The sequence below is a fragment of the Centrocercus urophasianus genome, unplaced genomic scaffold (assembly GCF_019232065.1).
Source record: "Centrocercus urophasianus isolate 14NV4802_14NV808 unplaced genomic scaffold, USGS_Curo_1.0 seq_10, whole genome shotgun sequence".
In the NCBI taxonomy this organism is placed as follows: Eukaryota; Metazoa; Chordata; class Aves; order Galliformes; family Phasianidae; genus Centrocercus; species Centrocercus urophasianus.
In genome coordinates this window covers 18,696,965-18,712,628 of record NW_024884142.1, presented here as the reverse complement: position 1 = coordinate 18,712,628, position 15,664 = coordinate 18,696,965, and the positions used below count along the sequence as shown (strand labels likewise).

Genomic DNA, 15,664 nt, shown 5'->3' with positions numbered 1-15,664 from the left:
AAAATACGTGAACATTCTTTTCAAAGAATGCTGCTTTTTCTGTTTCTGCCTAGGATGAGTCTTCTTGAAAATGTTCTGTTGGGTTCCTTGTTTTTATTCTTGCTGGAGAATGCTGATGCTTCTGGATCTTCATTTGTTATTGCTCTCAAAATCCTATACTAACCATGTATTTTGGTAAACAGAAATTGGTTGAATTCATGAAAATAAACCTGAAGTTCTGAAGTGTAAAGATGTGTTATCTTTTTCCAATGTGTGTTATATGTGACCAGAAGTTTCACAGCTGGATAGCAAATCACAATGTATAAGTGATGAAACCTCCACCTGGAGTAAGCACATGATCCTGGTCCTCATTTTTTCACAATAGAACCCTACACCGTCTATCATGGTCGTAGTCATGGAATGACAAGGAGTATACAGAATAAAGAACAACTTTAGTTAAACAGAGAAAATTGATATGTTTTGTCTTGGTCCAGTAATTATTTTATCACACTGTCTTCTGCGAAAGCTCCTTTTCCCACCAGTCTTACTTGAAAGGAATAACAATCTTTGTGAATCATTGGAATTTACATTGTTTTAACTACTTCTTATGACATTAAATAAGCTTTTACGTGCGTTACACACTGCTGTCAGTGTGTTTCTAATTCCCATGCCTGCTCTGTTGGCCATGAAAATGCATGTTTCTCAGACTCACAGCTGTCCCTTTAAGTCATTTAATTAACTCATTGTAAGCATTGCAATTTCCTTCTTGTCAATAATGATGCTGCTGCAAATGCAGTTTTTTATATAACACCCATACTATAGAGAACTACAATACCACATTCAATATTCTTTGCAGGGTAGTAAATTTGATTGATGTTCTTCTCCTTTTTGAAGCTTAAAGGACTTCAAAAATTAAAGTTTGTGTGAAAGCACTCAAAACTATCTAATCTGAGTATATTTTGGAGCTGCTTTTGTAAATCCTATCAAATGTTCTACACATTATCGTTATTATCATGTATAATTATTACTTTTGCAGTCCTTTAGTGAAAAATTGTTTTGTACAAGAGTTATTTCTTAATTTACTTTGAACAACTTCAAAATAATTCTTTAGTGCTTTAGTACTCTTCCTTAAGTTTAGCCTTTGAAGCTTTGACTAATTCTGGCACGTTACATTTACAAAATATCATCAAGCTGTGATGATGTGATCCTCTTTAAAACATTGATTGCTTGAATCATAAGCTTCATCTTTTCCTGTTCCTACTGTGATCATTTGGAGTCAATTTCAGCTGGAAAAGAATGAATCATAGTACAAACTGTGAGCTACCACCTATGCCTCTCAACACTGATGATAGTCCAGGTTTTTTCAAAATTAATAGTGCATGTCATGTGAGTGCAAAATCTGTACTGTGATGTAGAAGTTTAAAGTTTCTGAGAATGACAAATGTCACTGATTGCTTTCTTTTTCTATTGTTTTCAGAAATTGAAAAATTTCAGGGTTCTGAAGGAAAGAAGGAAGATGAGGAAAAGAAATACCTTGATGTTATCAGCAACAAGAACATAAAGTTGTCAGAGAGAGTTCTGATCCCTGTCAAACAATACCCAAAGGTACTGTAAATATAGTCTAACACTTATAAAATCTTTCTCAATAGATTAGTGAAAAATCCGTGCATTTGATAATTTTTTTATTGTCTCTGATTGTGCAGGCTTCAAAATATTTGAATAATTAGAAATAATGCTTCTGTCTGAATGTATCTGTTATAAGATACTGAATGATCTAAGTTCTGTCTGAGGATTTCTCAGAAAAGCTATGAAATTTGAATTTATTTATTTATTTAATTTACATTAGTTTGGGTTTTGGAGGTGGTCCTAAGGAAAAACACTGAATTGTTTTCTCATGGAATCGTTTTTTTTGCTAATGACAAGATACTGTAGTTTTAGAAAAGATAGAACCAGTTCAGGAAAAAATATTCTAATAATAAATATTCTAATAATAATAAAAAAACAGCGTTAAGTAAATCTAAAATGATAATTTATGTGTGCTGCATCTTTTTATATAAATTAGGGGATTTTCTGTGCAGTATGAAGTTGTAAACGAAAATAGCAAGACTTCTGCAAGTTATGAATTTGAGAATATCTGTGCCTTTTATAAAAAATACTTTGCTCATATGTTGTTTTGTTCTCACTGTTAACGATTGATACAAAAAAAAAAAGTTTTCTTTGCAAAAGAACCTCAAATTAAACTGTTTGTCTGAAGTTTTTTTTCTTATCCTTTTACGTGAAATGTAAATCATTTCATATCTTTACAAGAAAATATGTGTGCATGAAGAAAACATAGTTTTATTAATACAGCTTTTTATTTTACCTAATCACTTGTTGTAATGGCATTCAAACTGAAATGGTAGACATCTCCATTTATCTCTACAGTGTTTTTTTCTTTCTTGGGCTCAACATTAGCCATGATTGTACTTTCAGGCTTTTGCTTTATATTTTCATCAGTGATAGGAATAAATTACTATGGGTAAAAAGTCTATCAAATAAAATGAAAGGTGTTTAAAAAAAAAAAAAAAATATTCAGTCATTCTAGCTGTCATTTATCTCCTGACTATTGAATAAAAAACTGAGATAATGCAATCATCTAAATTGTAAAGATCTTAGAAATGCATGCAGTGCTTTAGGGAATTACTTTCTTGCTGCTTAGCTTGATGTACTTTGCCTGGATTTGTAGTATTTTGTATAAATGCGATAGGTGACCTGAAGTTCTTAATAAGAATATAATAGTGCTGTAACAATAATGTAATAATTATTTTATGAAGATAGCAGAAAGAAAGACAAACTACTTAAAAGACAACTGCAATAATCTGTCCAATATATTCCCTGAATATTATTACGTTAAACTAAATTTACTTTAATTAACTTGCTATATTAATAAGTATTAAAATATATCAAGTATTTCCTCAAGTTTTGAGCTGTTAAACAAAAAAAGCCCACAGCAGTGCAGTGGAGATGAAAATCTTTCAGTAATGCAAAATGCACTCTTTGAAAGTTTCTATAGTTGATTTTCTAGCAAGGTTTTATGTTCAGAATGGAATAATTCTCGGAACTGCAGGTTTCCTGCCATCCTTCAAGGATTAGATTTGAAATTTGTATCAAGCTGCTGATTGCTGTAGTCTAGTGTCTTGTCCTTTCTTGATGAGTTGTAAACATAAGGACAGTCAAAATTAGTACTTAGTGGTTGCTGGAGATTGCTTTATAAACATCCACAAACAGAAAAAATTGGGTGAAAAAAGACATTAATTTTATATATTTAGCAAAGCATGGTATAAGAGCAGCTAATCATACTTTCGCTTTACAAACAGTTCAGTCTGAGAGGTGCTTACATTTGAAGAACATCAGTTTAAATTATTAATTTACTCTTCGTTGATGAGCTTTGCTGGACAGTGCTTGATGAGCGGGATGTGTTAATCTGGAGGAATTGTCTAAGAGTGTACAAATTTTGATAAAAAATAAAAATAAAAAAAATCTGACCAGTTTAAAAGAAAAGTTGTTTCAAATTATTTACAACCTCTTTAGTCTTTTTAGGAGCAATATCATTCCTTTAACAACATTTGTTTTTACTATGGCTACACATGAAACAATGCAAATTGCTCAAGGAGTCCTTGGTCTGGAGGTGTAGGATGCTGTCTATGTTACATTGCAGTGGGGATAGATCCCTTTTGTGACAGGTTTAGAAGCAGAGGCAGCATTTTAAGGTTTAAGAGAGAATTAAATTGAACACAGAAGGCTTTTAGTACTTAAACCACTCTTGAAATTGCAGAATAGGTATTATAAAATTGTCTCTATTCAAGTGTCTACAGTTTGATTTGTGAAATTGCTGTTGCAGACAACAGAAAAATAGAATCAAAGCCTGTTACTAGCAACAGGGTTATCTCTTAAGTTACCAGATCTGTTAAAGTTATGTCTTTCTTATTTTCCTTTTTACACGCCCCTCAATGCAGCAGGTATTTTTAATAACCTCAAAATTCTTTCAGAAACAGTATAGTATCTTTCTATTTTTCCTGTCTCATACTGTCATTCAGTTTTTTATATAAGCATTCCATCTAATACAGACCAACAAAAATGCTCAGAAGAGTATTTATTACTGACTTCTCCATCTTTCAACTTTTTTTTTTTTAACTGTTCAATATAAAGGTTGTGCAGGGTTGTTCATAAAAAATTTGCCATTAATCACTTGTATGTCATACATCCAGTAAATCAGATGTGGAAAAAGAGTGAGTTATTTCTTAAAGGAAAGAAAGAAAAATCAGATGATCTTGTTGCTGAAAAATAGAAGCCACAATTTAGAAATTTGATGTACAGCTTTTTTATTTGCAAGCCAACACCTTGGGATTAGAGTCTCCCTTTCCTATAAGGGCTTTGGGTTAAAGCATCTAAACAAATATAATTTATACCTTCGTTATTATCATGGAAGTCACTGTTGAAATCCTATGATCTTATGAAGAAAAAATTACAACAGAGGTGTTCCAGGGTGCACTCATTAACTCATAAAACCACTACGATTCAATATGAAGGAACGTAAGCTTATATAGGTTGTTTTTTCTTAGAATGGTTTCCATGATGCAGAGTTGCAAACTGCAAGCCGCAGCCTCTTAGCAGGGTAATTAAGCCTCTTCCCTTCACAGAGGCAGCAGCCTAGTTATCTGGCAATAGTCTGTCTGAGAAATTGGCTATCTTCAGCTGAGCTTCCCAGCTTCTGATGACTTCATTCTGGAGGCTTAACTATCACTTCGAGGAAAAAAATAATAGAATCAAACCCCTTACTGCCTTGAAAGACTGCTGGTGTCCTTCTTTAGGGTGAATGTTTTTGGTGAAGAAAGTTAAGCTAATTTAATAAAAATGGCAAATTTAGTTTAATTCAGATTCTTTATTCTTTGTTTTAGCTATCTTATGAAAGTTCCTAGAATGATTGTACTGGTCACATTTCTTCTTTATCAAATGTAAACTGTTTATGTGGTACATAACATGTCACATGACACTACTCTTGAAACTAAATGTCTTTGTTCAGCTGAAATCTTGTAAAGTATTTTGATCTCTGTGATATTAAAACAGAATCCACAGGTGATTTGCACGATGAAGTACAGTATCTTGAATATAGATTACACTTAAGAGTGGATCTCTCCACTAAAAACTTTCTTATATAGCATTCAAATCAGATCTTGGATGAAGTTGCTATTTGCAGGATTAGAAAGCTGGTTTTGTAATTTTCCTCATTCTAATAAATTTAGCAGAAGTTAATAGGATTATTTTTTTGTTTTCAGAGATCCTGAAGGGATTGTAAATAATTTGAATGACAGAATATATTAATGCAAGTCTTGTCCATGTAACGGCTGTAAAGCAGCCATCAACATTTGGTCAGTCATTTTGCAATTCTGTCAAGGATATAATTCATTAAATGAAGTTAAATGCTACTCAGTAACTTGAAGCATTTCTTTTTCATCTGTATTTTAAATGTCCTTCCCCTTCATAAGTTGTGTAGATCAGATTAAAATTACAAGCAAGAGACTGTCTAAATAAGAATAACAGAAATTTCTTGGGATGAAAAGAAGTCTGAGCTGAATTCTGAATTTTCCACTGTATCTGATTAATCAGCCGTTATTCTGATTGATTAATGACTGTGTTTTATTGTGTATCAATACTACATTAAAAATGTACAACCAACCCCCTCAAAAAAAAAAAACCCAAAGAAACAAAAAAACTGGATTAATTTAGAGACTTCTAGCAGTGGCAGTTCTGTGAATATTCCTCTCCCCCCAAATTGAAATAATTTACTTTCTTTTCATTCTTTCACTGCTATTTCATATATAGAAACAAAAGTTCTGATGTTGCTGTTTGGCATAAAGAGTAAAGAGGAACTGTAGTCTTAGTATCAGTAGGAGAAAGACTCATTAATGAGGAGAAAGTGGAAAAGGAGATTGTCATGACTGAGATGGAGAGAAGCAAACAGTCTGGAAGATAAGACAAAGTTCAGTTCACAAATTGAATTGCTGTATGTGCAGTATGTTTTATTACATGGGAAAATGGCGAGGAAAATAAATACATAATAGGAGATAAGAAAGAAGAAGGTGAAGTGACTGAACTTAAAGACAAAGCAAAACAAAGCAGCAACAACAACAAAAAAACCCAAACAGTTCATTACTGCATTAAAAGAATGGCTAGGAGTGAGCATGGGGAGCCAGTCTGAGCTAGATTCTTCTGGCAAGTAGTTACCTATATAGACATCTGCTGCTAAACAAATGGTAATTTTCCAATGATTCTGATGTAATTTGTTTATTTTATTTCTGTCTACGAAGGCTTTTGAGAAATCATGATCTATCATTTTTTTTCTTGGCATGAATCTGTGAATGATTTTTAAGTATGAAACAAACTGTAGACTATTTTGTGATAAAAATGATTAAGCAAAGAGAAAAAAAAGAACTCAGGATAATTCAGTTGTCTATCATTATTTTCAGTTGTCTACCAGTATTTTCAAATACGTATTTTTCTCTGTTTAGATCAGTTGTCTATTTGGTCTGGTCATTTATTGTTCTCCTAAGTTAAACTCACCCAAGTATGTGCTTTCAAATGGCATATGACTGAAGAAGCTTTACACCTAAATATTTCTGATCACACTCAGCAATTCCTTGATACAGATTTTTGTTATTTAGCTACCAGTCATTTTTGTTATTTAGCTACCAGTCATTCTGTTCTTATGAATGTAATCCAGTTACTTTATGGAAAACATACTTAAGGAGCTTGTACAACTTGATCTGCAAATTTGTTTATTCCTACAGTTTAATAATTTAATACCATGTTTAAAACCTTAGTTTTGTGTGGCACGTAGTATGGAAGTTTTTGTTTGGAAGCTTGGACAGTGTGAGTTAATTTAAAGTGATGTTGATTTTTTGAGAAATACTGCTCCTTTTGTGGTTGGCTTCAGCTCAGCTGAATTTCAGTGTCTAGCTGATTGCCCCCTTTGTTCATTATTTTTACTGAAAGTCTGGACAAAGGGATAATTAAAAAAAAAAAAGCAGTAAACACAGTAATAAATCTGCATAAAGCAAATTTAAATATAGATTTGTATGTTTTGCTTCTTGTTCAGGAAGAAATAGTGATGTGACCGATGGATGGTCAAGAAAATTACAAAAATTTGGAGAATGGTACCTGGGCTGGAAGTTCAGTGAGCAGCCAGGGCTTCAAACTCTGTTTTTATTGTTGCAATGAAATGAGGGCCTTGTTGGTGTGTAAGGGGATCTGTATTTTTAATAAAAATAAATGGAACTAAGTGAGTAACTGCAGAAAGGGAATATTTAACTTTTATCTGCATTTTTTACCTACGTAAAACAAGAAAAGCCTATATATGTATGTAAAAGGATGCTACAATTTAGATTGATTCTAAACTAAGTAAGTCATGCTTGCTAATTTTTTCAAATGAATTCTTTGAAGAGAAACCTGAATAATTCAAGGCAGAAAGTTATTAGTTTAGATGAAGTGTGATTCACTTAAGTTGGTGCTATGAATAGTTGTTTAACTAAAGATGCTTTCACCCTATGTGTTCAAAGCTCTGCCAGCTCATGATGAAATAAACAGGCAGGTTTACAATAGAATATCACTTTATTCTTATCACTTTATATTGATGGGATGTGGGAGAGGATTCAAGTTCCTTTAAAAAAAAAAAAAAAAAATTGGCCTTAATTTTAATTTTCATATTCATTTTGATTTTCATATTTAATGTAATAGTCACCCATAATCTTTGATTCATACAGCCCTAAGAGTAACGGAGAGGAAAAAAAATGCTTATGTTCTGTACTTAGTCTGGAATTTAGTAGTATTTGGTGCCTTCATTAAGTGTTTGATTTCTGGATTCACTTGTTATACAGAAAATATTTTAGAAAATTACAATTTATCATCAAACAAAGAGTTCAGCTTCTTGTAAACAAAGTGTTTGCTTCAAATAATTTCTGTATGAGCTATCCAGTTAATTATGAAATAATTACGAAAAGTGAAATATATTGTGAAGACTTGAGCAGAGAAGAAGAGTAAACAGTATCTTCATTTTTATTTTTCTCAATGTCTCGCAGAAGATAGAATCTCTCAAAACTCAGTCCACAACACCAAAGTTTTCTTTTGAGTGATGTAACTCTATTATTCAGTACAATTTTTCAGAATTTGACTATACTCAAAAATCAAAATGAGAATCTTCTGTCATGCATATAATTATAAAAGGCATTTGGAAAATTTGGAAGAGTACTTTCAGTAAAATGCATGGATAAAATGTCATGTACGCAGTTTTCCTTTCTGTCTTGCTTATTTGCGACCTTTCATCCGTCTGTTTTTATTTTTCTGTCAGGGATGAGCACTGCTTTAGTATTTCCAGGATCTCTGTCTGTCTTGCAAATTTCTTCAGAGTACACAAAATAGCTTGACTTAAATAGGTTCCTGTTTTTGATAGTGACTTGTTTTCAGAACATTAATGTTGATGTCAGCCCCCACTACATTAGCTAACCTCTGTCAAGGAGAAAAAAATTTGCTCAGTACAGATCTCCTTAGAAATTGCTTAATAAAATTGTTCCTTGCTATTCTAGACAGTGTGACAGAGTTTTACCTCTCTTTGTTTCAGTTAACCATCTGTGGCTATATAAACTTTTAGCAATAGTTAAAGTGGCAGTAACATTTTTGTGCAGCTTGTTTATAATGTTTCCAATATTAAATACTTAAGAACTTTTTTTTCCTCTTTGATAATGTGATTTTTTTTTTTTTATATCCAAATATATTCAGTCTCTAGGTTTTACTGTTTTCTTACATCCAATCATATAATCATAGAATAGCTTAGGAAGGGACCTTAAACCTCATCTATTTCCAATCACCTTCCATGGGCAGGGCTGCCACTCACCAGATCAGTCTGCCCAGGGACCCCTCCAGCGTGGCCTTGAACACCTCCAGGGATGGGGCATCCATGGCTTCTCTGAGCAACCTATTCCAGCCTCTGAGTAAAGAGTTTCCTCCTAACATCTAATATAAGTCTACCCTCTTCTAGTTTAAAACCAAATGTTCTGTCACTACAAAAAAGTTCTATTGCTACACTCCCCAGTAAAGCCTCTCCCTAGCTTTCTTATAATCACCTCTTAAGTACTGAAAAAACCCAGTGAGGTCTCCTCACAATCTTCTTTACTGCAGTCTTCTCCATTTTTTCCATGAATCAATCCTTATGGATAGAATACAAACAATCTGTAGCTTACCAGTAGGAGCAGAGGTTCTGTAGACTGCTAAACTATCAAAACCCTTGTTTATCAAAACCTTCTTAAAAATAAATATGATTCCTGACACCTCTTGCATAAATTAAGTTTGAGTGTTGGCAGGAATTCAGACTGTGTTAAGAGACAGTTATAATCATGAGGATAAGTTCACATTAATGATATGCAGACTGTGCCTTACTGATTTTATGAACAGATGTGCCTCACTAACAAGTAAGAATATTTGGGACTTTGTTTGCAACTAGAGCACCGTTGTTTGTTTCTTCCTGTGCTATTCCTGCTATTTATATTAATTGATATTTTTGGACTGACATCTCTCTTCAGTATTGTGTGTGCAAATTCAGTGTTTTCAGTGGATTCAGCTTTTGGAAATTGAGGGCAGTTCAGCAGATCTGTTGGTGATCTGTTATAGGAAATGGAATTTTATTTTCTCACTTCCAATCTTTGTTGCTGTCTAAGGACAAAAAAGCAAGCAGCAAAAATTAAGTATTATCTTTAAATGCAATGAATCAGATCTAGTACAGTTGTTTTTACATTCATTTTACAGATTGGGCCTGTGCTCTGGGAGAAGGACAAGGCAAGCTATGATTTATCAACACACTATTGATCTCACTAGGGCCAGAACTAAGCTAATAATGTGAATTGGTCGAAATGGTCACCTACTGTATTCAGTTATGGATGGCCTTGTCATTTCTTTTTTTTTTTTTTTGTCTAGCTTTTAAGAGGACGAATTACCAGTTTAATGATTAATTTTAAAAATTAAAATATAAAAATTTAATATATATTATATTTTTTTTTTTTTTTTTTTTTTTTTTTTTTTTTTTTGCAAAATAGTTTTCCCCTGTCTCTTGTGAACACATTTGCCTTAGTTTCATTTATTTACAGAAAATTATGTATATTAAAGTTAAGCATTTCTTGAAAATGGAATAGTGTGGACACTGTATCAAATTACTGATGTTGATGCTGCCATGGCGTGATGTGTATTAAAGAAATTTTTTCTGCATGCTTTATGGTGCCAAGCTTTAGGAGTATTTGTCCATGGCAATGTTTTTAGACCCCACAATGTTCTATAATGTAGTCTTCAGTCTTTACTACATTGAACTGTTAGAAATAATGCTTTGAATTTGATGTTACGTTGTTAAGTAAAATGAGAGTCTGTTTGCACATACATAAATACATGCCTTTATTTTGAATAGCTCTTATGGATTAGAAATAATAGATTCTTTCTTCTCTATGAGTCAGAACTATTTCCATCTTTAAGGTTGATACTTGAATTCAGTTTTAAGTTATGTAAGTCAAGTTGTAAATACGCTTTCTAGTTAGCACTTAAAGTCACATATTCTGTTTAGTGGAACAGGAAGTCTTTCTCGTGTTCTTTTATTCCATTACTATCAGCTATTAAATACAGTAAAAGATTTGGAGAAAGTGATGTCAAAGCACCAGAGAATGGCTGAGGTTTTCAGGGACTTCTGGGTCTGTCTGATCCAACCAAGAACTGAGTGCCCAGGGCCACATCCAGACAGCTTTTAGAGGAGGAGACTCCACAGCCTTTCTGGGCAGCATGTTTCACTGCTTTGTAGCTTGCACAGTGCACAGGAAAAAAACAAATGTTAGTCTTGTAATTTTGATAAGATAGGAGACTATAGGATGAAATTTTATATGCGATTGTTTCCATTCCACTCATAGAATGGAAGGAGTAGAAAGAACCACAGTGTTATTCAGGAACTGTTGTGTTTCTATGGCTTGGAACTGGGAAAGGAAAATGCTACACTAAGGCAAAGCTTACCTTTCTGCCTTACTATTATTATTATTTTTTTTCCCAATAAATTCTGCAATTAACAGTGCTAGGTTTTTGTTTTGTTTCTGTTTTCTAAAGGAGGGGTTCCAACAGCTTGTATTTAGAATAGGTGAGGCATATAGCAAAGATGTTTCCACCTACCTCCACTGAGCTTATAACCTTATTATCAACAAATGCAACGTTTCTTATTGCAACGAATCGGCAATGCCAAGGCAAATACTATCACCAATAAATACTATTTCTGTATGAAATAGTATGGTGCTGTGTAGCATATAGAGCATGATTACACACCATTTGCTCACTAATAACTGGTTTCCAAGTTTATAGACCACCTAGTGTCTGATGATATAAAATGTTTATTGTTTATGTCAACTCATCAATAGAGAAATTAGTCGTCTTCAGCCATTTATTTTTAACTAAGGAAAATTGTTAGACTAGAACAGTGCTTAATGAAACATCAAAAGAAAAATGTTACAAGATATAGAGTGTCATTCAGTAATGATAATGAACCTGTTTATTAGAATTCAACAGAATTTAGTTTTGAATGAGCTATTCCTCCCTTGTTTATTGGGAAACCAAGTTGTCAGTACCAGATAGCCCAAAAAGCTCTTGTTTCTGAAAAAGGAGAAGTTCACTGCTTTTTCTGGCAAGGCACCTATTCCATCTCTTTTTCTTTTTTTTCTTTTTTTTTTTTCCTAATGTATTGCTTATATTGCTTCAGATTGGGTAAAGGAAAGAAACCCTTTAGGGTTGCTCCTTATCACCTTTCTTTTAACTGTTGATTTTTTGATTGAGAATGCACTTTGGAAGAAATAAAATTATTAACAGAAATAAGCTGTAAAACTAGCTCAATTACTCACTTACGTACAAGTTACTGTAGTCTCCTAGTTTTAATGCAGGGCAAAAGCGGATCTAGTATAATTTTATGATGTTTTATGTCCTATCCCAACATGATGCGAGGCGATGTATTTTGCTTTGCTAGTTTTCAGACTTGAGAGTCTGCATTCTCAAATACTTTCAGTGAATTTTCTCTGATGCTTAAAATAATTGACAGAAGTGTGAATCTGCCGATTTCCACCTGAAAGCATATCAGATTTTTTCTAGATGAATGTGTTGACATATGAAACTGACATATGACTATTTTTTCAAAGCTTTGTTTCATATCCAGTGTTCATAAAAGTCTTTTATTAATCATACTAGTGGATATTTTTTTCTCAGAAGCCTTAATTCTTTCATAGAAGTCCTTAACTTCGTGTCAGGATATGAGGATATTGAAGATGATTTGTAAATACAGCAACATATATCTTCAAAGTTTGCAAAATTTTTAAATTTCACTTTTAAATGCAAGAATATAAAATATTTTATGAGCCTTGTATTTCTGCATCGTAGACCATTACCATGTAAAATGTTTACTTTCATCACAAGTTGCTTGGAGCTTATACCATGTAACAGAAGAGTTAGAAAATTTCAAAGTAGCCACTTTCTAGAAAATGTCAATACTGGAGCTATTGACTGCTGTGTTGCACATTCCCATTAAAGCAGCTAAGTTATGTAGGGCATAGTTATAAACCCCTGAAATTAGGGGGTTCATTAAGTAAGTGCTGATGCTAACAGAATTCTGAAAGCATGAGTAGTGTCACTATAATTAGCTTAGAGCTGGTATGGATCATGTTTTAGTATTCTTTCAGCCTCTGCAACAATAGATGATTTATTTCTTTCAGGCGTAGCTATATTTGTCATTTTTTTTGAGATTGCAGAAATCATACTAGCAGAAAAAGGTAAGATGACTTTTAGAGCACTTAACAGCATTTTGTTTGTAATATCATTAGTGATAATATCCTATTATCACTAGGAATAGATGATGGGGAAAAAAGTGGAAAACAATGCTATCTATTTTTCAGATAATGTCTTTGTCTTCACTCCCTCCCTCCTCCCCGCCTTGTCTCCGTGAAAAGACATGTTTTGGTAGTTGTGCTTAGGATCAGCCTCACAGTTCAATTTCATTGACTCATTTGTCTGTTTTGCCTTCAGGGTTTGCCTGCAGGGGCACAGATAGGTGTGCATCTGTGCTTTACAGTGCAGGATTTGTCTGCCTAGTAAGCAAGTTGACATCAATCTATGCTCGAGTGAAAGTGCCAAGATTTTCTTTGTGGTCCAAATAAGGAGTATCTAAGTTGGAAAAGGAATGATGACGGGGCAATCAACTTGCCTGTTTGCAGCCAACACAAAGTAATTGCAAACACAAAGCCAACAAAAATAATCTAGCTGCAATAGATTACAGTTCAGTAAGGACTGATTAATTAAACAACTGCAGATGCAGATTTCTGATTAGGCAGAGTAGCTCAAGTCAACTTCATTGCTTTTGTACCTTTATTGTTGGCATTAAATAGAAAATGAAATTAGAGGTAGTTTAGGTATGGCCAAAAGTGCCAAAATTGTTGCATTCTTAGAGGTTCTCTTTATTCTGTCCAGGAAAATGTTACTAAAAAATGTCACTGTATACAGATACCTGGCATATGGTCCAAGGAAATCAAGAACGTAAGTTGCTTGTTTCTCCCACTATCAAAAAGCAGCATTCAATGTAGGGAGGTGTGAACTAATGAAAGAGATTCCAGTATAAAAAGAGCTTATTGTATGAGTAGTTGAAGAGATTTGGTTACTTGTCTGTAACAACTGGCAAGAGAAAATAGTCCATCAAATCACTTTTCATGGCACATATTTAGTGTAGCAAAGTAACAAGTGTAACAAGTCCATATTTAAATAAAATATGAGTTTTTTATTTGTACTTTTGATGTATCAAGAGTATTGTAATCTCGAAATGCTTGTTTATTCAGACAAGAAAATGAATACTAATAACATAAGGTATCTATATGTACAAGTTTTCAGCTGCAAATAAGATAATAAGAGATGAATTAACTGGTACCACAGAGAAAGATATTATGTTCTGGGGAACAAGATTCAGAAGTCATTTCTGTGATAAGAGTCTGACTTTGAATTTATCACTGAGTAAAGTGATCAATCATTTAAGCTTTTTGGAAACCAGAAGAATTTCTGCAAATGCATTTCCCTTTCATGCTTGTCAGATTTCCACTGGAATAAGTTCCTGCAGTCCAGTCGGAGAGGGAAAAAAAGGGAGAGAAGGAAAGATGGACAGGGCGAGTGTGAGAAATGAATGGTGGTTCATAAAATCATTTGATTTTATTCCACAAACACAATGACATTGCAAATAATTGTAAACAATTAAGATTTGAGTAAATGAAAGCCAGAAGGCACAAAAAATGTGGAGCAGAGATGTAATGTCATCCCTGACTTGAGCTATCGTTTGCATCAGATGTTAAAGGCTCATTTGTGCCAAGAAGCCAAAGCTCTGCTTGAGGGGTGCAGTTTTGGGAAGGATTGTGTTAAATGCAAGATCTTACTGGAAAACCTTTTGATGTGCACAAACAGCATTAACATTCCTCATGTTCCTGTGTAAAACATTCCATCCTGTAATGAGAGGGATAAGCTAACTCTTGACTGCTGCGGACAGTGCATTCAGTTTCCTGATCTACAAAGATTTTTATCTGTGATGTGAAGGATGCATGGATTTACACTCACAAAAGAGAGGGTTTGACTCCCTCTTGGTATCAACAGCTAAATTTCTAAATATTTAACAGATGGAAAATGTTTCCTTATTTTCTTATATTGTGGGAATGGTATCCACATCTATCCATTACTATGGGGGATGAGGTCCTGGAAATATTTCTGAGGAGAGCAGGGCTTTAATTTACTGCTTGAAGTGATCCCATCTCAGTTATGTCCCCTCCATCCCCCCAAAGATCACGTATCTACAAATTCTGTGATATACATAGAGGGATTAGAGGGAAGTATCTTTTGCTCAGTAAATCCAGAGCATTTGTATTTATTGTAGATGAGCTGGGTTAAAATGCTACTACATCCTTGTGAGGCTGGAAGCTTACCTAATGAAGAAAGACTCAAATTGGCAGGGCAATTCATTTCATCCTGAACGTTCACGTGTGAAAAGATTTCCTGAAAGCACCAGCTTGTCTTTTTTGGCTAGAAAGCAGACAATTTCAGCTCTAAGGTTGGATTAAATTAAATAATCTGAGGAAAAGGTAATTTCTCTACTCTTGAAAGTATCAGCCAATTATAGAAGTGGATCAAAAGCGTTGGAAGCCACTGGAAAAGGCTTTCTGAATCAGTTGTTTTTATAGAGATATTCTTTTGAAGCTGCTAGCTCTGTTTGCTTGTCACTTCTTATACCTTGAGAGCAAAGGCTTTGTTCCCTGGTGTTTGCACGTGTTCTTAAGGCAATACATCATAGATCCACCTTTTTTTTCAGTATTTTTGTACAACACAAAAAATCTCTGAAACACCATTCTATGTATTTGGAAAATGGGCACAAGTGGAGAACAAATTATGCAAATGTTCCAAGAAAGATCAGAAACTTATATTCAGTTGCAGAGGTCCAGATGGGGTTATTAATACTTGTGTTTTCATACCATCTTCCCTCACAAGACAGCCACTGAAATGGATCCTGTATCTCAGGCTGTTTGATAGCGTCATCAGCTGAAATTTAAATATTTGATGCTTCTCCATG

General features: G+C 33.7%; 1 protein-coding gene across 1 annotated transcript in view; it reads left to right on the top strand.

Annotated features, from left to right (window-relative positions):
* Positions 1–1,464: 1,464 nt before the first annotated feature.
* KHDRBS2 (KH RNA binding domain containing, signal transduction associated 2) overlaps positions 1,465–15,664 on the top strand; it is a gene marked incomplete at its 5' end in the record, with an annotated part of 242,716 nt that continues 228,516 nt past the window's right edge. The window contains one exon of the mRNA XM_042821016.1: positions 1,465–1,584. Within this exon, the coding sequence (XP_042676950.1) occupies positions 1,465–1,584 (120 nt within the window). The remainder of the gene's footprint in view (positions 1,585–15,664) is intronic.